The sequence below is a fragment of the Phasianus colchicus genome, chromosome 4 (assembly GCF_987193195.1).
Source record: "Phasianus colchicus chromosome 4, bPhaCol1.hap1.1, whole genome shotgun sequence".
NCBI lineage: Eukaryota > Metazoa > Chordata > Aves > Galliformes > Phasianidae > Phasianus > Phasianus colchicus.
In genome coordinates, this window is record NC_143439.1 from 64,786,176 (window position 1) to 64,810,804 (window position 24,629).

The 24,629-nt window shown below is 45.6% G+C and overlaps 1 protein-coding gene across 2 annotated transcripts in view; it reads right to left on the minus strand.

Annotated features, from left to right (window-relative positions):
- Positions 1 to 23,905, minus strand: part of FGFR3 (fibroblast growth factor receptor 3) — a 49,896-nt gene extending 25,991 nt beyond the window's left edge. For both annotated transcript variants that reach the window (XM_090139776.1, XM_031588274.2), the window contains exons 1-3: positions 23,734 to 23,905; positions 8,261 to 8,524; positions 3,616 to 3,669 (exon numbers count right to left, since the gene is read on the minus strand). In XM_090139776.1, the coding sequence (XP_089995902.1) occupies positions 3,616 to 3,669; positions 8,261 to 8,524; positions 23,734 to 23,905 (490 nt within the window). The remainder of the gene's footprint in view (positions 1 to 3,615; positions 3,670 to 8,260; positions 8,525 to 23,733) is intronic.
- Between the last annotated feature and the right edge of the window lie 724 nt (positions 23,906 to 24,629).

The following is a 24,629-nucleotide window of genomic DNA, read 5'->3' on the forward strand; positions in this document are numbered from 1 at the left end:
GATCAGGGTGCTCAGAATCTCATCTAGCTTCAGCTCCTGAGATGTTTCAGGCAGGCTAATATAGCTTGACTCTGATACGCACTATTCTAGTACCTGTGGATGCACTCCATGTAGCCTGGTTTCCCTTTGGTATCTGGGTGCACTGCTCCTGTATCTTATCTGCTTTCACAGAGTTGAGGCCAGGCTGCTGGACATTGGTGCCCTGGTAGTGCCACAGCCTTGCCAGGGGTGAAAATTCAGTATTAATGGCTTTCATTTGCCCTCAGATTGCCTCACACAACACGTCATGAACCCCATCAGTCTCCTGCATGCATCAAAGGAATGTGGGCACACGGATGGACCTGTCCCTGTCCTTCTTCCTGCTATTTTTCAGTGAAACACTTCCTTTTGGCAGTGCACCCTGACTTCCCAGGGACTTTACACACAGAGTGGGTTCAGGGAGAGGCCAGGTGCTGATGATGCACTGCTGCAGAGAACAGTAGCCCTACAAGCTCTTCCACACATCGGACTCAATGATCCTAATGGGTTCCTTCCACATTATTCTATGATCCTATAACCTGCTGCTCACTGTTTTACTAAGCATCCTGGGATCTTCTCCAAATGGGCTCTGATCATTAGACATGGGTTCTTCCCCAAGCGCATCTCTGCAATTGGGTCCTCTCCCATGTGATCTGGGGCTTGCAGGGCTCAGCACCCCCAGATTAACACACCAATCAGGGCACAGCACATGTCATGCTGGAACTGGCAAGAAGTGCCAAGGCATTCAGAACAGTGCCTTTGTTCTTGCTCTCAGGAGTAGCAAACAAAACATCAGCACTTGGTCTACTGTGCCCCAAGAGTCCTTTCATCACTGCTTTTTAAAGGGGGTGAAAATTTTAACTCTTCTTTTCACACAAAGCTTGCAAAGTTCCAGAGAGCTTTGGGAATGAGAAAGAATGGAAGACAGAAAAAAAAAATTTTCTTTTTTAGCTGCTTGCTCTGAATTAATGACAAGCAATGATTCTGCGTGCGCAGGTGTGAAAAAAGGGACCCGCAAAGACCGTCGCCAGCCCTTTCCCATCATCGAGCACTAAGCTCGCCGGTCCGTTTTGTTTGTCAGACACTGGCCACCCATCCACCTGGAATGACCAATTAAAAAACTGAGAGGAGTACTTGGAATAATTAATACAGCCGAGCGCTCATTTAGCAATTAGGAGCAGCCACAAAATTTTGCAGCAGACAGAATCAACCCTAATTGTGTAATTTCCCCAGCTGACGCCTCTGAGTACACAGCCAGATTTAATTGGAGATTATAGGGGCTCTTTGAAGGTGCTGGGGCTACGCAGCAGGGGCTCCAAACAAACAGATACAGAGGGATAGGGAGCACTGGGGCAGAAGAGCACTGTGTGAAAATGGAGCTTGGTTTTTTGTTCCAGGGCCAGGAAAAACAGCTGTAAAGAACAGAGGTACTGGAAAGCCTCTTTTTGCAAAGGCAGATCACAGTTTGTGACAAGGCTGCAACAAACGGGACAATATGAAGTTGCTGAGCTTCCTCTTTCCTCCCTTTGGCTGCCTGCCCCTAAGGGATGCTGTCTCCATGCTCTCCGAGATACACCAAATACTTATTTCCTTTAGGTGGAATTTCCTCTCATCATCCTGGCTTTGGTTAATTCCAGTTTGAATTTCAGCAACCTTGGGTGTAATCTCCAAAATCAATGAGATTGGCTTTAAACTCATGACACTGTTAGTATCAGCTCTCCAAGCCTCTCTCTATAAACACAAGGGTAAGAAACTCTTGAAAAACAGGAACAAACCAGAAAATATACATAGTGTTACATGAGAACAGGACATATTATGACTGTGATGTGTGAAATATGCAGCACACAGTAAGTCAGTCCTGGACACATTATCTCTCTCTGCATAAGAATAACTCTTAGTTATATCATGCTTTTGCATGAAAGGCATTTTTTTGCCCTCACTCCTCTGACTCCTGACCATGGTGATGTCTGATGGCCAGGCAAGAGCTCATACATTTAATCAGAGTACTTTTTGCCTCAAGAGATGAAGGATATGGGACTCTGGGACGTGGCACTGGCGACAGCCATGCCCCCCTGCTTGGGATGACCCAGCAGCCTCTGTCCCTGCTGAGATGTCCCAGTGGTGGCAGTGGTGCTGGGGTTAACACACAGCTCCTCAGATTCAATGTTAACTGGAAGGTCTGACATTAAACAAAGCAACACAAAGCACATTGGTGTCACTTCACAACACGAGGCTTCACCTCTCTGGTATGTTAAGCTAATCAACAGTTTTTAAAGCAAAAGAGAATCCAACTTTTTATAGCGAGACCTTTAAGCAAAGCCAGTGGATACCTTTGGATCTAAAAAAAGAGACTGTCTTGAAGTCAAGAAGACCCAGAACACGGGCTATAAATACATGTGGTGAAATGCATGTTTTCCCTCTCGGTGAAGAGAAACGTGTCTTTCTGTACCATAAAACAGCTCGTGTTTCGTGATACCTGCTGCTAAGAGATGGAGTTTACTACAGATCACATTAAAAAAGCACAGAGCGACGTATTGTGCTCCTCAGAAGCTGCTCTGCAGAGGAGCAAACCCTGAGCAACGCTGCCCATGACTCCAATGGGCTTCAGTTGGCATCAGGAGCGCCGAGCACCTCTGCAAAGGTGCTCTTCAACTCACAGCATCCAGCCCCCTAATTAAAGGCTATAAGAAAACCACTAACTGCTGCTGATGGGCTGCCTGGCACCGTACCTCACAATTACTGTCCTCACGCTGCACGACACAGCAGCACAAATTTATTACAGTGGGAGACCTGTTTTAAAGAGTCCTCCATGTCAAATGCTGTGGGCAGGAGAAATTTTCCAGTCATGCTGAACTTCTGCCAACGTACATAGCTGATTTGGAGTTCAAATGCAAGACATTTATTTATTAAAAACACATAAGCACAGGCAGCTCGCTTTTCAGAAATATAAAAAGCATAATAAAACACAACACTAACGCCTATGAAGCATGTAATACTGATTAATGATACTGCACTTAGGGAAACAAGCTCTGCGACTGAATGAGGTTTAGTGTGGAAGCACTGAGGCTCTCTTCTGGGGCTCCCTTCCCCATACAAGTTAAAGAAAATCCAGAGGGGCTTTGCTTACAGCTCCTGCTTATGGCAGCTGTAAATTTGGTGCTTGGCTAGTGTCGATTTTATTCTCCGAGCTGCCTCTGCCTCCAGCTGAGATGCTCATTAGGACCAGAGTTAAACCCGATAAAAACAAAGCAGGCTGAGGTTTGTGATGCGTAACTGCAAGGTGTAACTTCAGCGTAGTAAAAAAACATGATGACAGAATGAGTTACTCTGGAATCTACATGCAAGGGGAACTGATAACCTGAGCTCAAGTCAAACTGACAGAATTGAGTGGCCAAAATATCAAGCCACAAGATACTGGAGCAGCTACACCACTCTGGCAGCTATTTCTAAATTTCTGGTGCCAGGACCCAAGAGTTTGTGCTCCTGTCCCAAGGACACACATTTCAACATGGGTGGAGGCAAATGTCTGAGCCATGCCACATGGCAGCCACATCTCTGTTTAAAAAAAACTCTCTGTATCCTGGAGAAACAAATTACCTGTATCCTCTGACTCATCATCATCGTCTTCATCATCACCTGACGAAGGAGAATCTAGGAGAAGAAGGAGAAAGACATGAAGCAGAAAGAGGACAGCACATGGAGATGAGGCTGGATGAGGCTTCGGATGCCACAGCGGGCTCCAGTGAGGAGGAACTTGGGTGACATGTGGGTGACACTCTGGGGTGAGCAGCCAGGAGCTTTCCAGAAGGAGAAAAGTGACACAAGTTTGCCAGTGCTCTGCTACCACAGAGCAGTGGTCAGTGCCAACTACTTTTCGATGTGCAAAGAGCTCTTCTCCTAAATACAAAGGCAGTTCCAAAAGAGGAGGTTTCTTCCTGCAAAACAAGCTCTCCCCTGCTTTTTTTCCCCCTAGCATTCACTCTTAGAGACTTCTTGTTTCACCAAGTCTCAAAACGACAGGTCAGCATTTTCAACTCACTCTGTACTCTTTTAACTCAATACATTGCTGCTACATCCTCCCGTGTTAACTCCTTGCTAAACGACTCAACTAAAGCTTTTAAAACTTCCCCTTGAAATTGAACCTCTCTCTAGACAGACATTTTGATGGCTGCTTCGTGAACCAGCTCCTTTCGCTTATATTCCTTCTACAGATAAACCTCAAGGCTGTAACAGAATCCAGGTTAGCAGGTGGGAATTTTCCATCAGTGTATCTCTAAAACTTTCTGTATTCATTCTCTAAATGTGATCTAACATCTCACCTTCTCCAGGCTGCGCACAATGAAGCTTCAGTCTGTAGCTGTGAATCCCACGATAAAACAGCAGCTTAGTGTTTGATTCAGTTTACACTATTCAGCACAATTCAGTGTCTGGAAGATTTAGTGTCTTCTGACTTTATATAATCTCCAGGAATTTCTTTTTTAAATAAAAGCAAAATGCTAACAATGCAACAGCATTTATATTCTGAGACAGGTAAAAGCACTTGGCATGAAACAGCAGCAAACAGGAAACTTTATGAGTGTTTAATATGTGCCAGGACAGCAAAGCACTGATTCAGGCCGACCCGGGCAGAGCTCCTTCCTTCTACGATCCACTGCATTTTGTTTGGAGAACTGGACACTATTCTCCGCACGATAAAAAAGCATGGAGGTAGAAAACAGAAGGAGGGGAAAGGTAATAACAAATATCACATCTCTGCAGAATCTGGAGGGTATTTCCAAATGTATTCACCGCATATAGGAGCAATAAGCCAGGAATCATCTCCCTCCATCAGCACGCGGCTGCGCATCATGCGCTGCACCTTCTCCTTGGCTCAGCCCCCAGCCCTGCAGCACGTACCCAACTGCACACCGCAGCTGAGGTCCTGCTGGCAGCAGCACCAGGGAAATGCCATGGGGCTTGCTGAGAGTGAAGTGTCTGTTGAGGCGTTTCGGCTGAACCAGCAGGTTTATTCAAGTCCTGGCAAAGGCAGAAGCCCTGCCAAACACCCACCAACACTGGATAAACAAGTACATTCTCAGCCCTGTGCTCCACGATTTGGTTACCTGTATATTAACATGCCATTGAAGTTTTCTTCTGGTTTCAAATGAACCAATCAGGACCAAAACAGCAGAATCGATCTTGAAATCAATTCAGAATGCTTCCACAAGATCAAAGGGGAGAATCACAGAATCATAGAATATCCCGAGTTGGAAGGGATTTATAAGAATCACAGAGTCCAACTCCATGCTCCTTGATTTTGACCTCGCTTGTGCTTCACATGAGAGCTTTGCAGGGAAGCTGCAGCCTGGGTTTTAACACAAAATATCCCATGCTCAGAGCTACACTTCTATTCAGGTTACTAGAAATCGCCTTCTTCAATAAGTGACTAAAAATCTACAAGCTATTTATTAATCATTTACAAAAACTGTATTCCCTTCCAAAAGACAGCCAGTATTGGCATCTGTAGGAATTGCTGGATGCTATTCCAAAACGGCTCTATTTACAAGCAGGCAGGAATTTTGTCTTGGGTACCTCGAAATATCTTTTTGCTGCTCATTGCAGGGGTGCTGCTCAGCCACTAAATCCCAGGGGAGCGTATGAAATGGCTGCAGAAACAGAGCCTCTGTCAACAAGAGATCAGTTTGGGCATGCAGCCCCTATCTGTGATCCACACCAAGCGCTCATGTTTTAAGAGGGCAGTACATTTCATCTTGTAAATTCATAAAGCAATCAAGCCCATGTCTGTCAATTGAGGTGTTCTGAAGAAATTAAACCCTGTTATTTATCAGACTAGTTTTCACTGTGCAGTAGCAGCTTCTATCTCCTCAGGTACAGGCTGCTTTCTAATGCCACCCGCTCTGTGCAGCCCATCCTTCACCACCACGCTCTGTCCCCATCACAAACCCCAGATGGGTTTGCAGAGTGCGTTCAGTAAGTCTGCTGCCCTGCCAGGATCTGCAAGCAGCTCACAAAAAGGGGACTTCAGTGCCTATCGGCCATTTTCAGCATTACACCTTGTCAACCTACCCTGCTTTTGCTCATTTCGGAGCACAGATTGGAGCAACTCCAATTCATTAGTGGAGATTTCATCCAGTTTAACACAGAGAACACCTCCAATCCCGAACATCAGATAACCACAGAAACACCCAACCAGATATCCAAGCTCATCGCTGGAGTTACCTTCACAAAGTGGGAACGCAAACCACAGATCTCAGATAATGATCTCCTCTCTGCAGCGGAACACAGAGCAATCAATAATAATTACAAAGAAATATCTGCGTGCATGAGAGGCGCCACTATTGCCACATACAGCAGGGCTTCAAAACTCAAAAGGAGTGCTGCTGACAGCTAAAACAGAGGCTCCCACATTGCCAGCACTTCGATGGTAATGACAGCGAGCTAATAGAATCAAAGACTCCTAATGCTGTCAGAAAGCAGGTTCAGGTTACTCGCTTGTTCTTAAGCTGTTATTAGCTATTATTAGTGAAGAGGAAAAACACAGGGGCTTAAACTTTTAAAAAGCAGAGGATTATGAGCCCTTCCACTATTAAAAACAATTTCTCACTTTACAAACTTTTGGGGCTGGCAGCTGTTTCACTTGAATATGGAACCAGCTGCCCTCCTCTGCCTCCCTGCTGCCCCTTGAACTCAAAAGCATTTTAATGTCACTTAAAAAAAAAAGAGAGAGTAACATTTCTAACAACCTGCAGTTCCTTGGGTAGTCCCAGTAATCGTACCTAGTTAAAGAAAGCCTTTCAAGGGCCAAATTCTTCTTCAACCATTTAATTGATATGACCTTGAAGCGTTCACAGCACTCTCCAGTAACATTCAATGAAAAGCAGATGTTGGTGAAGGCTTGCTGAAACGGGCTTTTATTCTTACGATGGTTTGATTCTCTCACACAAATCCTACTTCTGGCAGGAAAAAGAACTTTATGGAACGGACACGATTTGCTATCACAGACACCCCTGTGTTCAGTTTTCATAGAATTAGATTCATTCAGGTTGAGAAAGACCTCTAAGATGACCTAGTCCAACCATCCACCTACCATCAATACTGCTCACTAACCACGTCCTTAAGTACCACAACACCACCTTTCTTGAACCAAGGACAGTAACTCCACCACCTCCCTGGGCAGCCTGTTCCAGTGCTTGACCACTCTTTCAGAGAAGACATTTTTTCCAATATCCAACATGAATATCCCCTGGCACAACCTGAAGCCATTCTCTCTCATCATACTACTAGCTACCTGGGGAAAAGAGGCCGATTCCCACTTTGTCACAACCTTTTCAAATAGAGCTTGGTGCTGTTTGAGGGAACTCAGGTTTTGGAGGCAAGAACCTATGGGTGAAGGAAAGTTTTCAGAACCTTAGATCCACAAGAGGCTAACCCTTGTGAAAACTCAGGCCTTGAATCTATATGATCAGAAGGCTCACGATGATGAGCACTGTACCAATGCAGCACGCTGAAATCAAGATGATCTTAGCATTATTTGTTTGTTATCTGGGAATAATAGATTTTTTTGGCACAGTAGAGTGATCCAGGCTTGTACAGTTTTTAGCTGTTCTGTCCTATTGTCCTCATCATGGAAAATATAGACACACAAATGGCAGCAAGTGCTTTGCTAATGCACCACTTGTCTGTAATACATGGTCAGCAGTAAGTTCCTCTACTTCTGAAAAAACTAGTAATTTCTACAAGTGGGATGGAAGGAGGAGATGGTTGATGATCTTTAATGCCCTTCCAATCTAAGCTGTTCCACAAGCATTCTAAAATATGGAAACAGTTTTCGAAATCTCTACCTTTTACATCCAATTTTGCCAATGATTCGCCACATAAAGTAAAGAAAAGTCATTTAACCTCTCTAAGCCACAGCTCGCTCACTCACACTTCAAAGGCACACGTAGCATTGTGTCTATTTGAGTGTTAAGGGGGATCGGGAGCTAAATCTGACCAGCACTGTTTCCAAGACTCTCACAATCTCAACATTGAGCTTTTAACACTTGGTACTAACACACAAGCATTCTTAGATTGTTGTTTTGTTTGGTCAGAATGATTACTGCCAGGGCTTGCTGGGGAGGTACAGACCAACCAAGAAGGGACAAAAAGCTGCAGATCACCAGCTATGCTGAACAAGTGAAAGGACAAAATATACACACGCATGCAAAAACCAACTGCAAATCTACTCAATTTCTGCACATACCTGTCACTCTGACTGTAAAGTTTCCCAGGACCTCGTTGGAATGCCTTGGCTTGCAACTGTACAGCCCCGAATCATCATATGACACATTGATTATCTTCAACAGTTTTTGTCCAATATGAGTTCTGTTGGAAGGTGCAATCCCAATACCATCTTTAAACCAGAAAACTGACACAGAAGAGCTTTGGGTGTTACAGGAAAGTTCAATGGTATCTCCACTTCCAAACACCAACTCTTCCAGAAAGGCGGTCTCGCTTCTCAAGTATTCTGCAAAGAGAAAAAGAGAGGGAAATGAGTAAATAAGAGCATGCATCAGAGGATGAAAGAATATTTTAAAAAGTGTATTGTATCTGCTCTACAGATGCTTCCACGTGATGACAGTGAATCCTGTCCTGGCTGCACAATTCTGTTTTACAGTAGAACAATAACAAAAGGAAAGGTCTGAGCTCAGAAGGCTTCCCACAAAGGAACACAAGGCATGATGGTTTGACAGTCCTCAGACTCCTATACAGTGATGTACAAAGTCACTTCAGACACCCAGTGGTTTCTTCCTCCTTTACACCATTTTGAACAAGAAGACTCAGTCCTCCATAGCTGCCCTCAACCCAGTTATTCCAACAGCATGAGCACCACTGCCTTGTCAATGCCAGCCAACATTTTCTCATTACATGTCTCGTGCTTCTTCCAGCTTACACCAGCTCTGAGATGTTATGCTCTGCCAGGCATAAGTCTTCTTGGTTTTGTACACTATAGGGTTCTAATTCCTAGCAAAGACTCTCTGGTGCTAGGATTATATAATTAACAAATAAGTAATGCAAAACAAATCTATTCCCATGATCCAAACTCAGGTGGCCCAATTTTACCTCTGATAATAATCAGATATGAATAGAGATCTTAATTTTACTGCTTACATATATGCATAGATTAGAATTTAACTGTGAAACCAAATGTGATTACAGCAATTCAGAACACCTGAGGATGGTGTTTTGATGATGAACTCTTCAAGTTGTTCTTCTGCTATTAAGTCAAAGAATTGGAGGAGGTAATTAAAGAAAAACATACTGCTTTTCTCCCCTTGTCATGCAACTTTTCATTCTCGTGGAACTTTAAAAATATAAAAATGCTTCAGTCAGTAGTCTTACATAGAGCAAATGATGAATTCTGAGGGCCTGAAAATGTGGTATTTCATGGGAGGTATCATCCCACAGTAGGCACAGCCCACACACATTGGGGTCACAAAGCACCTTTCCCTTATACTCTGGCAGCAATTCCAACTCAAATATTTCTGGGTTTGGCTAGAATGCTGTGGTGTTCGTATAGACAAGGGTTTCTTTTTTTATTATTATTATTTTTTTATTATTTTTAATGAAAAGCTTTTCCCTGAACGCATATCCTATTAGTAAAAACAGAAGCTGAAGGAGCGTCAGCGGTTCTCTCCTTTCAGAGCAGCTCCTGCTGCAGTTCTGTGCTTGCCCATGGTCTGTCTCTTCCCATCAAGGAGCTCCTTGGGAAATTATGGTTGAGAAGAAGAAACTTGCAGCACCAGGTAAAGAAGCATTTTCTGTTTCAGCTGCTGATTTCAGGATAAAGCCTTTCTCCTCTGTACTATAAGGATTTTCTCAGTGGCACCAACTTTGGCTTTAGATTAAAAGTCCCTCCTGCAGCTTTGCATGCAGTGCTGGGTGCTGATCTTTGCTGACTCCAATGGAAGCTGTTGCTAATTTAACTTACTGGAAAACAAACCCCATGCAGCTGAGCCATTCCTCCATACAAAATGCACACTTTTACCTGACCTTTGGTAACTTGTGCAGTTTGGCTTTTGCACCCTAAACCTACCAACAGGAACAAGCCCAGACTTAATACAGACCAAATGAGGCTGTTTAGTCATTTAAAAAGAAGTCACTTTGTTCATAAAGTGATAACGAATCCGTGTGAATGACAAAGCACTACAGCAGTTTTATAAAACATCGCAAAGGAATACCAAAATGAAGAGTCAATTCACTTTCAACTCAGAACAATTGGGGCTTGCAGTTCTTCTGAAGAAAGGAAACTCATCTCTTGCTCATTTTGACATCTCTGCCCCCCAACAGCTCAGCTGGTCCCCAGCAGGTATCTTGATGCCCACTGCATGCACACCTCGGTCCTACTGACTGTATTCATTCCTGCTGAGTACAGTATCCAGAGATTTCAAGGAGTGGCTACTTGAAAACGAGAACAGTACTGACATTCTTCAGCTCTTTAAACAGCATTTCAAATTTCAGTTTACACACCTACAGCTAAAAACTAAACAGAACCCAAGTCAGAGACCTCCACAAAGTTGAATGCGCTTCAGTATTTTGTCAAACTGGGACTTCAGAAAATGAAGATTTAGTGTTATTATTATACCTCATCCAGCTTTCAAACATGACAAATGCAAAAGCAGAGACAGAATTTACAACACCTATCACCCAAGCATCAGTCCTGGGTCCTAAGCAAACCGTCCACACTGTAGGCAAGCAGCAAACCCCTTTAAACCTTCCTGCACTTTGGCTGACAGCCTCCCTGTGACTGAGGACTGTTTGTAGGTGCTGTGCCAGAAGCACGAGGGCAGCAAGGGATGACAGATCCCGCTGGATGCTCATGGAACCCACACCACCTTTCAAGTGCAATCACCTTCAGCTCCAGGACACTTTGTTCCCTTATTCCTTCTCTTCACTTGTGATTTTCCCACTGGAATATCTTCCTACAGCTCCACTTTTTGAAAAACCCCAGTGTTCGGGAGCATCCTTTGCAGCTCTGACTCCTCAAGGGAGCATCCCAAAGCTGGGGCACAGCAATTCATCATGCATTTCATAAATAGATGGCCCTGACCACACTGCCAGGGTGGAGGGCTCAAGGCTTAGCACCATCAGTTCTCTGAGTAGAATATCCCTCACGTGCCCCTGAAAATCCCAGGGAGGTTTTTCTCTGACATGGACCAAGAGGCTCTTTGGTGGTTTATATTTTCCTCTTCCAAGCTGTGTTTGCCATTTTACCTGTGTGTCCTCACAATGGGAGCTGAGGGCTTCTGTGCTGTGTCTGGATGAGGAGCTAAGAGATATGGTTTAGTGGCTTGCAGTAGCAATGGTAATGGGAGGATGGCTGGACTAGATGATCTTGTAGGACCTTTCCAACCTTGTGATTCTATGATGAGCAAGCCCTACTGCCAGAAATGGGAATCAATCTCTCTTTTCTCCCCATAGTTTGGATACTTCTGGAAGTGAGCTGACTTGGTCCTTCCCTTAAAAAACCTAAGCTGTGATTTAGAAAATTGCCTTTAAGAAACCATATCCACAAACAGTTTGCCTCAGTCATTTGAAAGGGTCAATTTATCTTTCACCTGTTATGTATGTTTGCTTTGGTGTGGGATGGGGGTTCCCCTGGAAAAACTTAAAATAGTTTTCCTAATAATAGACAGGTAAACTGTTTATTCAGTATTACCACTGCAGTTTCTATGCAACTGCTGTCAGTCAGTATTTCTTCCAAAGACCTTAAGAAGTGCGCTCCATTCTATTACCTCCCAGGATTGTTTTTATGTGTATGCATGTGCACTAGAAGGAAAGCAAACTTTTTTCCTAGAGAATATGCAGAACCATGACCAGGGTTAGTTCTCAAGGTTAGTTCTCAAGTCATATGCTTTTTTTTTTTTTTTTTTTTTTCCTCCCCAAAAGCAAGAGATTATGGGAGAAAAAAAATCTCTAGTGTTTAGCTTGGCTATCCCCAACAGCGACTTTGGAAGGGCTTCTCAAATGGAAAAGCAGATGTTGCAAATCTGCCTTATCTACGGAGCAACTGTTGACTCTGTTGTGCAAATCCTAATTTACATCTGCATGAAAGGTTTCAGAGATTAAATGGCATTCAAGGAGGAATATTAGCTTTTCTCCCTCCCTCCAGCCCTCCTTTGAATGGATTTACTACTGGCAATTAGCTTTCTGTTCCACCGGCCAAGTAGAAAACAGGATTCATCGAGACTCTACAGTATCCTCCTTTTAATGGACTGTTTTCTCAAATCACCCAATTCAGATGCTGAGAGTCAGAAGAAGAAATAAATCGTCACAAAGCTAAAATAGTTACAAAAACACTTTAGCCAGGAGGATTTCCCTCTGGCAAAGCCCTAAGGAGTAAAAAAGAGAACAAATCAAAGGGGTCTCCTGGCTACATCCAACAAACATGGGAATGCAAAACCCCAGGAACACAAAGCTTTGGTTGCTGTCCCAAGGACAGCTTTTAGCTGCGAGTTTGCTGGCTTAAAGGAACAGACTCAGATGGGTATTTTCCTTAAAATTAGGCCAGACTTTCATTAGTTTCTAGTGCAAAACAAGCAAAAAAGAAGCAATTACCAATTACAACCCATGTCTATCCCCACAGTTCTGCATGCTTTTTTTTTTCTTCTTTTTTTCTGAAATAATCCTAATACGAAATGTCCTTCACCAGCCCACCTCACCCAACCACGGCAGTCAAACTTGGTCAATCCTGGCTTGGTCATTCCACGCAATGCAGAGTGATGGCACACTTGTTGCACAAATTCTAGGAGGAGCATAGGAGACCATGACCATAGGCCATCCCCTTGTAGCCTGCCTCTCATCCACTCAAGAGTGATGGCCAACTCAGCCTTTGCTTTTAGATGGAGAGTGACAAGCCTGTAAGGGAGAAAGAAGGCCAACCAAAACTGTTGGCTGCACAGGGCTGCCAGGCTGTCCTGGCCTGGTGTCAATAGATGGATCCTATCACAAAATGGTTGGGGTTTTACATTTTCACTCTTCATGCCTGAGGAATTTCAAAAAGCTCACCACTGTACTGAAGAAACCACAACAACCTTGTTCTCAAACCAATGGAGGCCTATGAAAACTGAGGCTCAGACTTGGGCTTCCCAATGGCCAGAGCAAATCATCTCCAGCCTGCACTGCAGCAGAACAGGTTTGCAGCAACATGCTGAAATAACCAAAAACCCCATGGAGCATAGGTCCTGAGCAAACTCGTGCCCTGCAAGCATCAGCATGCTGTGTTGCCCTCCCAGAGGAGGTCACCTTGCTGGGTTTTACAGGTGACATGCAGTAGGCAATCCAGCCAGAACTACACGTTACACAGATGAATGGTCCACAAGGCACAAACAAAGGACAAAAACTGAATCTTAGGAAATGTTTTTAAGTTTTGTTAAAAAAAATCATTGAGTTATTTCTCCTGGGCTCCTCCTCCTTCAAAAATTTATAGCTGATGGAGCTCCTGAGCTTGGAGAAAGTCTCCAGCTTTCTGGCTGAATTATAAAATTTGGTGAATTCTAGCCAAACATTCACCATGTTCTTCAATGCCTCTGCAAGTGAGTTTTTTGACACAACGTGTAGTCACCAGGCCCACCAGTTGAGGTTCACCACAGAATAACTTTCTAAGGGATGCAAAGAATTGGAGCCCCGCTACAACTCCAACCTGGTCACTCGCAATGAGTCCCTGAAGTGCACTTGGAGATCACATGGCTGCAGAAAAAATTTGCCATAAAGCCTGCCCCAACCTTTCCCCTTCGGTTCACAGCTATGCAGTGACCAAATCCCAGCTCCTCCGTGTTTCCATTCCACTTCCAATGCGCGCTCCTCTAATCTTCATTTAATGCAGGCAGCTGGCTGTAAATACCCCAGAACAATGACTTTAATCCTAAGGATCCTGAAGCCCCCCTTCCTCCCTGCACCAAAACTGAAGAAAAATGAAAAGAACAGCCTCATGACAGCAAGATGGAGAAACCCAAGCTAGCCATTTGGCCAAAAGAGCAGGATGACACAATGAGCTAAATTTTGCCTGGCCCGCTAATTAAAAACGGAAGCTACCATACTCCTGAGCCAGCGATGGGAGGTGGGGGGAGTTTTCATGCTATTCAAAAACTGGCTTCCAACTGGGACCATATTCACTCCACATTAATTGTCATTCCAACTACGAGTGTCCTAGTTTCAAAATGAAAACTACTCTCCAGCGTAGCTAGTGAAAACCAACACCAGTTTCGAGGCATTAAACAAAATTTATTGATTGCATTTTCCCACCCACTAAAACTTTAATAAGCATTAAACCTCAAACTCCTGGCCCTGTTTCCTCCCTCTACCCTCTCTCTCCATAAAAAGGGTCAGGCCCCTCTATATGGAGATTAGGACTTTATGTTCGGTATTTGTTTATGAGCCTATCAATTGCCTCTATTTCAGGGGGGGAAAAAGCACATCTAAAAAAAACCCTCTCATACATGGATTAAGAGAGGGCAAAGGTTTAGCGTAGTTTTGGTGTTTTTTTTTTTTTTTCCAACTGATTGTAAGGTTTAGATATATTACGGATCATGTTTACATGAAAAAGTGAATGCTCCCCTTTTTTGCAAGCTTCCCTTGAGTTACATAAAATGGCATATTTCAAAGATCTCTATTACTCAGTAATAAGACACAGAACTTCCAGGCTTCTCTGCCGGCTGTTTTCAGCTGTGTAAAAGAAAAAAAAAAAAATGGGGGCCACTCTGTCTGCATACTTAGCAAAGAAAACAAAGGCCAAACATTTGAAATGCAAAGGTTGGTGATTAAGCCCAGAAATCCATATCTAGGCATCAAAATGAATAACCAGATTTTAAGAGTGCTTAAGAGCTTGAAATGCAGAGCCTGATCTGGCTCAGCATCTTTCAAACCCAAGCCTGTTATTTCAACGCCTCAAGCGGGATGGAGGTGCCAGGTACCCAAAGTTGCAGGAGCCCAACGCTAATCTCCTGTTCATGAAGTCTGAGCCAGTTCAATCTGAAGTCGTGAGCAACAAACCCAGATTTTATTCTTTAGAAAGCACATCTCATATCAATACTGCAATGCTTTGTCGCTGTGCTAAACTCAACTCCTACCCTTCAGAGATGGTAAAAATAGTGGATATCAAAAATTCTTTTATTTCTCTTCTATAAAGAGGGCTGCCGAAGGGAGTAGAAGGTTTGGAGTTCACTGCTCTGTTAAATCAACCTCACTATATTTTTTCAGCTTGTTTGACTTGCTGTTTCTGTATACATTTGTGTTTTCACCTCTCTGCATTCAAATCCCACACCAGCGTTTGTTCTGTGCTTCTCACAGGAAACTTGCTCAGCTCTTTATTTGTATTAAGTCTACGGACTTATAGAAAACAGACGTGGAAAACAATTCCTAAATTAGCAAGACTTACCAGCATACATGCAAAGGCACAGACACAGGGCTGCATACCGTCCTGCCTGAGCGTGGCATTTTATCATTTCCAGCAGCAACAGCGGGGCACTGGGTTCAGCAGAACGGCACTTTTAATGGTCTCGTGCAACCATATCTATTACAGCAGGTTTGGGACTGCACGTAATAAATTAAGGGAGAGTTCAAGGAAGTCATGCGTGTCTCAGTTCCCACTCCCTTCAAACAGTTTTAATGCTTCCAAATCACTGTCCTCTATTTACTGAGCCATGCTGGGCTCCAGATATGCCAGCAGCAAGTTTGACATCTCCACATGCAGCTATTTTAATACAGCTGTAAGGAAATGCATGTTTTGCAGAGGGTCCTGTGCTGGGGCACAGCCAGTCCTGACTGCCTGTGGGACCTTCCTCAGGCTCTCTGACCCCATCCCTGTCCTCCAGTCTGACCTTTCCAGCTTTTCTTTATGTTTTCCCAACAAAAAACACATCTAAAACCTCCTTCTCCCTGCGAAGGAGTGTCCAATGCTCCCTCAGAGACAGATGCCACTGTAGCAGCAGGGTTGGGCATTGCAATGGGCATGGAGAAGGAGAAAGCCAACAGCTGTTTCTCTTCTGCTGACAAAACTGTGGAAGATTATAACTGAAGCCAGCAGCCTGGATTGGTCTGAAAGTCAAGCAGAGATAGTAAGCTCCAGGTGGGCTGCCTTGGGCAGGACGGCTGCAATTGGTGGATGAACCACCATATGGCAACACTTTCACAGACAAAATTGGACGACCTCCTCATGTTTTCACCTATTTCTCCATGTAGACACATGTACCTATAAACACTGAGGCCACTGAGTGTGTAGTGATCCAAAACCTGGTCTCTGGCCCCTTTCAGAGGACCAGCAGCTAATTCAAAGTCACGTCCTCCTCTCTGCTGTGTGCTACTCCTACAGCTGCTCCTCCTCACCCCAAAACAGGCAGACACACGCAATGGGTGAAGCCACTCCAGCAAAGACTGCATCACTTGTCCGCACCTCATTTGCTATGCACTGAGAGCAGGGGAGCAGAGGAGATGAAAATCTCACTTCAAACATTTACACAGGTTTTGAAAGCGCCTGAGAAGCTTTCAGGTGCTTTTTGCCAGGACTAACACATTCCACTGAAGCCATTCCCTTACACAGCACGCAGATGCATAGAACTCATGCAATCATAGAATCATTAAGATTGGAAAAGACCTCTAAGATCATCCAGTCCAACTGTCAACCATCCCCACCATGCCCACTAACCCACTGTGTCCCTCTGCCACATTTCCTTCTCTCTTGAACACCTCCAGGGATGGTGATTCCAACATCTCCCAGGGCAGCCTGTTCCAATGCCTCACCACTCTTTCTGAGTTCAGGTTCCAAGCTGAGCCTCCCCTGGAACATCCTAGAAAGCATTTATGCTGTGTGGGGTCACACAGGAGAAATGATGGCAAGAGAAGGTTCCAAGGGCAAGGTGCCCCTTTCTGAGATATCCAACACTAAATGAAACACATGGCAACTGTAACATGGTATCTACAATTAAATTCTATGGTATTTACTGTATTTATACTGTATCCTAGCAGGGCTGGAAGCTAGGGGCACAGAAGGGCCACAGCAGTAACATGGGTTTACAGGGTATCCGAAAGCCAACATCAGCACACTCCAACAGTGGCTTACATCCTTGCTTCCAAGGCAGCGAAATCAGCAGCCTGGAAAGCCTGAAACTTATTTTTATGCCTGATTACAGATCTTGAGTGCTCAACACCGAGCACTCACCCATTACACTGCTGACACTGATGCCTTTGGGCTGACCAGGAAGGAACGTTTCATGCTCGATCATCACTCACTCCACTCACAAGAAGGAGATGGGTGATGGATTTGGAGAAATTTCAGGAAGGGATGCAGTGAGGACACCATCTGCTGTTTCTTACTTTTTTTTAATTCCCCCTCCCCTCCTTTCTGTAATTTATCAGTTTGCAAAGTGGGAGGCCGAGTTTCCTCGCAGCCCACTCTCCCTTCAGGCTTAGGAAGGAGGCTGCAAGGAGCAAGGAAGGTGATGGCCAAGGAGCTCTGGGCTCCCAGCCCTGTGGTTCCATTCGCCAGGCGCCCAACCCACCACGCTGCATATAAAGAGGCTTTCTGAGTTTTCCCTGGAAAAACAAACAAAAAAAAAACCCCACATGCTTTCATGCAAAGCTGTGGGAGCATGCGTAACACGCTGGCTGTAAAATGAATGCATTTTTTATTTGATTTTGCAAGCATTCCCTACCGTTCCAACTGTATTCATTTGCAGCTCGTGTCTTACACAGTAAATACCAGCAAAGTTATGCACCTCCATTTACCACCCGCCCCACTCCTGCACGAATCCTCAGCCCATTAACATAACTATTTAAACTGGACATGTTTTCTTCAACATTCCCCGTCTTTCATAAACTGCCAAGTGACAGTTGTTTACTGTCAACATGCCCGAGTGCTCCAAGACAGGGAGAAATATGCCCTTTCAAAAGGAGGACCTATGGGCTAGCAAAGGAAGATTAGAATCTGGCATTTTCCTCTTCTCCCTCCCCAGAAATGCTTTATTCGTAGGGATGCGCATGATACAGATCAGCAGAGATGGTGCTGTGCTTAATTCCGATCATTCTTTTAATTAAAGACGGGCTCACGCAGGGTTTATCTTGGGTTGCACATGTGAGTTGTCAGCACGCACCAAACTCCTTAATCTTCCCATTGCAACTGCTTTCCCTCCTCATCTGTAGCTCCGATAGCCCAAGCACACAAAAGGGAAGCAGCATGCTCATCTCGCCCAGGTCCTGCTATTGGCAAGCAGAAAAATTCTTGCCCTGAGGATCTATACAGAGAAGTTAAAAAAAAATTAGGGGAAAAAAAATCCAATCACCACTTACTTCAAGACCTACAGTCTCCTAATAAGCTGCTGAGATATTTTGCTGGGAGGGAATTTCTTGCTCTTGAGTTCTGCACACGAAAGGGGGTGGAATAGGAGAAACAACAACAACAACAATCCTCTGAAAAAAGTGGTTTTCCATGCCTGGACAAAGCAATAGGGGAGCTCCTAGTGGGTTTACTGCTGAACGCCACTGCTTTACCATAAATATCACCCAGCTCCTGCTCTCCTGCAGACATCAGGTCACTGTGATATCATCCACTAGCATCCAGGATGGACCTGGTGACAAAAGCTCGCCTCACTTGGTACACAGTGAAGGTGGGATGAGATGTGATGCAGACAGCCCCAACCAGGTAGAGCCAAGCACATCCCCACCACTTGAGTTTCCTCACTTAGGTCATTAGAAAACGTTCCAAACAATCTCTATTTATGCTCAACAGTTGCTTCCACCACAATCTGCAAAGGGCTCCAGCCTGCTCCCTTGGAAATTTCTGCTTGGGATTAAATAAGCATGAGATGAAGACCTTGGTATGACTTTTAAAGGATGACAGGCAGCAGCAGACAGTGGAACTTCCGAAAAGCTGCCCCTGAAGGGTCTTTATAAACTCTACCAAGCATCCAAATAAAATCAAAACTCCAATTCTAGAAAGATTTTCAGCCCTTGGATGGCGAGAGCATGGAGTTAGTAAGCATTGATCTCAGCACCTAGATCCAGAAGCATCTTCTCTATCCCTCAAATAACAGCCCCTATGGATGCGTACCTGATTCTTCCCAAGGAAAATGCCCCCCCAAAAGCAATAAAAATAAAAACACACTGCAATGAGCCAGAATGCGTTACACAACTCTTAGGACCGGGTGCAGGCACTCATCACAGGGCAGTGCACAAAGCTTTGTAGCCACAGAGAGCAGCCCCAGCTCTCCTCCTTCCCTCACTTGCAGCCTTGGAAGCCTCTGCTTGTGAGTCATTAATACGTTTAACCCCTCGCAACCTGTGGAGATGGCACGGCCCCAAACTCTCACAGATGCTGAACGTGTAAGCACATGGTAATTGTTTTGCATACAGTTCTGCATGATAAAGAAACTCCGAGGTGCTTCCAAGTTTTAATAGAACCTTTTTATTCTATCAAGTCTTTATCTTCTCCCCTTCTGTGGCTTTGGGAAAGCAATGCCAGCTCACTGAAGCTGACTCCCCCTCTGCTATGAATACCGCACCTTTTTTAGATGAATACATCTGAAACTGAAGCAGTTACTGGAGAACTGTTTTCTTGCTTTGCTGCACCGTGATTCTTAAAAAAGAAAGAAAAAAAAAAAAAAGCTTTGCTAAATTGTGTAACCTGAGTGTCACAGCAGAAAAAAAGTAAGATCTAACCTCCCCCATCCACCTGGGCACTGCAACTCCCCCTTATCAGGGTGATACAGGGCAGGTTTACGTCTCATTACCTTTCACATTCTAACTACCAAGTTTACCAAAGGTTTTACTCCACTGTTATCACACACTTTTTGTTTGCTTTTGATATTATGGAAACTTCCTGGTCATTCGAGCCAAGGAGCTGATACTTTGGGGGAAAGCACATCACACATTGGGATCACAGCGCTGTCACCGCAGGAATAAAAAGCCTTTCTCCACTCATCCAGGTCTCTACATCCTATCTCTGCCACCCGGCAACCTGAACTGTGAGCTATCAGGAAGGGGGCACCAGGGCCGGCAGCTCCAATTCAGAGAAAAAGTACCAGATCACACAGATAAACGGCCCCAAAGGGGCCAACAGTAAGCCGATAAGCTATGGAGGAGGCCCAGGAGAAAAAGGCAATGAAAGCCCTTATAAGTGGCTTGAGACGTGGTTCAGCCAGCGGTTTGCTCAGGGGGTGCTGTGGGACTTTTCCTCTGGAGGGTGCTGAGTCAGCAGGCTGCTTCAAAAAGCCGACAAAACGCTATGCAGAGCCAGACCGACCGACTGGCAGAGCACGGGGAAAGTTCTGAGCACGCAGCACGTTGGGAAAAAGGGAAGCCCTCTCAGATGGGGAAAGGAAATAAAAATCGAGTGGGTTTCATTGACGCCCGGGTTTAGCCTATCTGGGAAAAGTCACCAAACTAGGAAGGGATTTCACTCTATCCTTTATAGAGCTACTGTAAATTTGTAGCATTCCCGATCAGTATCCACATATACTACAAAGCATCAAAAACACTGAGGAAGATGCGGCCACATCTCCTGCTCCTCTGAAGTCCTGGCACTGCCTCCTGTCCATTCAAATGTCATACAGTTGGCCATCACAGTTCACTAGAGAAGAAAAATTTTGTTTCCCAGAGTTATAGATGAGAAAAAAAACCTTCAAAGCTTCACACAACATTTCAGCTTCGTCCATGCAGAAGGACTGAATGGGATCACCTCTGGGGCAGTGGGTGCTGCAGCCCAGAGTCCAAAACCCATTCTGGGGCTGCTGGAAAGAGACAGTCCCCAACAGTGCCGATGCTTTCGGGAGAGTCATAAAAGTGAACGTGCTGGTCAGAGTGGCTTAGTTTAATTGCAGGATTTAATTAGCAGATCAGCACTTCGCTACACAATCTTCAGATTTACTTTCATCACGTTCCCTACCCAGTGGCTGTTCATAAAGTCTTAATTAAAGGGAAAAAAACCCTCAAATTTAATTGGAGTGACCCCTGTCAATACGCGGTGCTATACAGCCACTGTCAGGTGCTGTAACAAGTCAGTCCCTGCACTGCCACAGGCTCTCTGCTTCTCTATTTGCTAGGTAAGGGACAACTAAAAAAAGCCATATTTCATCACCTTTTCCTCTGTCCTCTTATTTCATTCCTCAATAAAATATGCTAGACTCAACATAAAGGACTTCATCACCTTTTTCTACAGCTATTCTTGGAGAACAAATGGATCAACTTTTTATCTCAGCACTGCATCGCTCATAGCACTGAATCTGAAGGATTTCAGGTTTCGGGCACAAGATCAGGAGCACTACCCATTTACAAAGGGCCCTTTATAAAGAGTTTCAGAACACTTTCCTGAAGGGAACCGCTCCGGTGCCGTGTGGCACAAACTCAGCACAAGGGCAATTTAGGCTGAACTTTGGAACATCTGGGTACACAAAGCCCAGCAGAGCAGCCTGAACCTCTGCCATCAGCTGCACAAAGCCTATCAGCCCCAACCAGTGCATCCCCAGTCATTTTGAAATGGGGAAGTCACCAGAGCCCCTGTGTGCCTCTGCTTGTCTAGAACCTGAATTCACACATTCTGCTCAGTGACAACGTGACCACAGCAAAGGGACCATCAGTCCTGGCACCTAACAGAGCTCAGCTTTCTGCACAAACTTCAGAGTTCAACACACAGACATGGCTCCACAGCACCAGTACCAGGAATCCCAGAAATTCCCTCTTTTTCTACATACAGTTCTGGGAGATGGGATGGATATCACAAGTTTTGCAAAGTGAAATGCTGCCGTTGGTCAGCCCTGCTCTCAGAGCAAGCAGTATCACTTGACATGCACAAATCGTACCCAGTAATATCTTTATCTGAATACTAATGCAAATTGGACGGGCTTTTTTATAGGGATGTCTATTCTGTGACTGCTGAATAGAGTGACCGCATGCTCAGGGCTGCAAAGGAGTTCACTGACCTCCCTAATCATCTCTGCCATAGCCCCTGAATGACACACACATTCACTCCTGCCTCGCCTCTCCGCTTTCATTCATAAAAAAAAGAGAAAAAACACAACGGGGGGGGGGGGAGCTGGGGGGGGGAGGGAGGAAATTTTGACATTGTTCTTCCTGCGGCAGCCTCGAGAAAGAGAGAGGGGAGAAACTCAGCCCAGATGAGGCCCCTGGTGTTTTGAGTTGAGCTTCTATTCAGCAACAGCCCCGCCATCTGCCTCCTTCCTGCCAGCAGCCCAACACCTCCCCGCGGAGATGTTAAAACCTGCACCCCTCCACCTCCGCCAGCAGCGCGCGTCCGTATTAGCAAACACACACATACCTCCAGAACGCCTCCCCTCAATGTGTGTTTTATGGAGCCGGGGACAGGCACAAAGCAGTAGCTGTTACAGCCTTCACAGCCCCGTGTGGAGAATTAGATCACTGGGGAAAAATCCTTCCAAGCCCCTTTATGGAAAATAAGGCCTTAGACTGTAAATGCAAAGCCCAGCGAACAACAATCCTCAGTAATGAGCCAACACCCCATGGCCCATTTGATCAGGAGAAAGAATTTGCTTTTTACCATTCCATTCAAAGGCTGAAAAGCAAAATGTGTTTTTACCCGGCTCGGAGGGTTTATGTTCTTTACAGTTTCTTTTGCACAACCTTTTCCCCTCCAGCGGATGCTGCAGGCTAGGCGATGCCAGGCTTCCCACATCTCCACGCACGTGGCCAGTGTCACTCCTAGGGATATCACTGAGTAGCCCATGAGGAACAGAGCCCAGAATGCTCAGAGTCTCGTCCCACTCCCTGGAGTTGACAGTGACACCCACATGGCCACTGTCAGGTTGATACTGACACCCATATGGTCATCGACAGCAGCGAGAGAGCCTCATCCCGACGATTTCCAACTCAAGTGAATCTACAATCCCGTGATTTCCACTAGAAATCCTAAAGCAGTGATATCCCTCCAAGTTAGCCCCTCCAAACTGTCCCCCAAATGACAGCAGAGACTGACACACGCTCCCTGCTCCTTCGCTTCCACCCAGACGCCCACCTCGATGCGCTCGCTGCCGTGTTTGACCCATAAATCAATTCTTTTGGCTGTGAAAAATGAGCCAAACGAGTTACACTAAGAATCTGGGGTTTTATTAGGACTTTCTCGAAAACAAAACCAACCCCCGGCGTGATTTATGGCTTTAACCAAAAGGAGTATGAAAGTAATGCCCCCACCCCCGGCCTCCGCGAAGCCCATTTATTCCCCTGTCACTTTTTTGGCAACGGGGGCTCCGAAACCCAATGGTGAACAATGGAAACTTTCTGCCGGGTACATGTAACCCTGGAGCCGGGGGGCTGCGAAGGGGCTTCGAAAAACAAACAGGGGCTCAGGGAGCAGCTGAGGCGGATCAGCGAGAAGTTGCAAACCCAGCCGAAGAGATTTTTTTCCTTAAAGCAGCTTTTGTCCGGCTTTTCCTCGAGACGAGGTGTTTAGCGGCTCCTTCCCCAACGCCTCGTCCCTAAGTCAATGAGTTGCGACTGTCGGTGCGTAAGAAGCACCCGCCGCCCCAAGCACCGCAGAGAACCGGAGGCACAAATCCCCGAACGGCACTCAGCGCCGCGAGAGCCTTTTCAACAACTGTTCAAAATCCATTTTCCCTCCAGAGCACCACCACCACCACGCACGATCCCGCCGCTTTCATTCATAACTCCCGCTCCGGCTGTTCCCATTCGCCCCGCGTACGCTGCCCTCCTTACCTGCCGCCTGTCCGCCGCTCCGCTCCGCTCCGCGCCGCCGCGCCGCCGGCAGCGCTCCGACGGCCGCCGCCAGGCACAGGCACCAGACGGAGCCCCAGGCCGCCCGCATCCCTCCGGCGCGGCTCCGGGGCAGCGAGGCCGCCGCCGCCGCACCGCCGCCCGCCTCAGACATCCCCCGGCCGCATGCTGCCGCCGCTCAGCGCTCCGCTCCGCTGCTGCGCTGCCGGGAGAGGGAGAGAGGAGCTGAATGCGGGAGGAGCTCCGCACGGTCCTCCCGAGGTTGGAGTGGTGGGATGAGGGAGGGGGAAAGGGGAAATGGGGATAAAAAAGGGAATGGGGGTAAGATGGGGATAAATGGGGAAATAGAAATGAAAAGGGGAAATGGGGATAAAAGAGGATAATGGGGGTAAAAGGGGGAAATGGGGATTAGAAAAAAGGGGAAATAGTGATAAAAAGGGAAAGCAAGTGATAAAAGGGGAAAACAAGTGATAAAAAGGTAGAATGGGGATAGAAGGGGGTAAAAGAGGGTAATGAGGGTAGAAAGAGAAATGAGGATATGAAGGGAAAATTGTGATTAAAAACGAGAATATAAGTGACAAAAGAGGAAAATAAGCGATTAATGGGGAAAATAAGTGACAAAGGGGGAAAATAAGTGATAAAAGGGGGATACAGCACTTAAAAAGTAATACAAGAAAACCAGTAATAGAAAAAATACGAACAGAAGCAAAATAGTAGTAAGAGATAAAAAGTAATAAAATGGGAAAAAAAAAAGAAAAAAGCGATTAAAAAGTAGGAGATCCAAGAAGCGCGGCGGGGCCCTCCGTACCTGCGCAAGCCCCGCGGCCGCCCGCGCACCGCGCATGGAGGAGCCGCCGCCTCCCTCCCGCCGCCGCGGC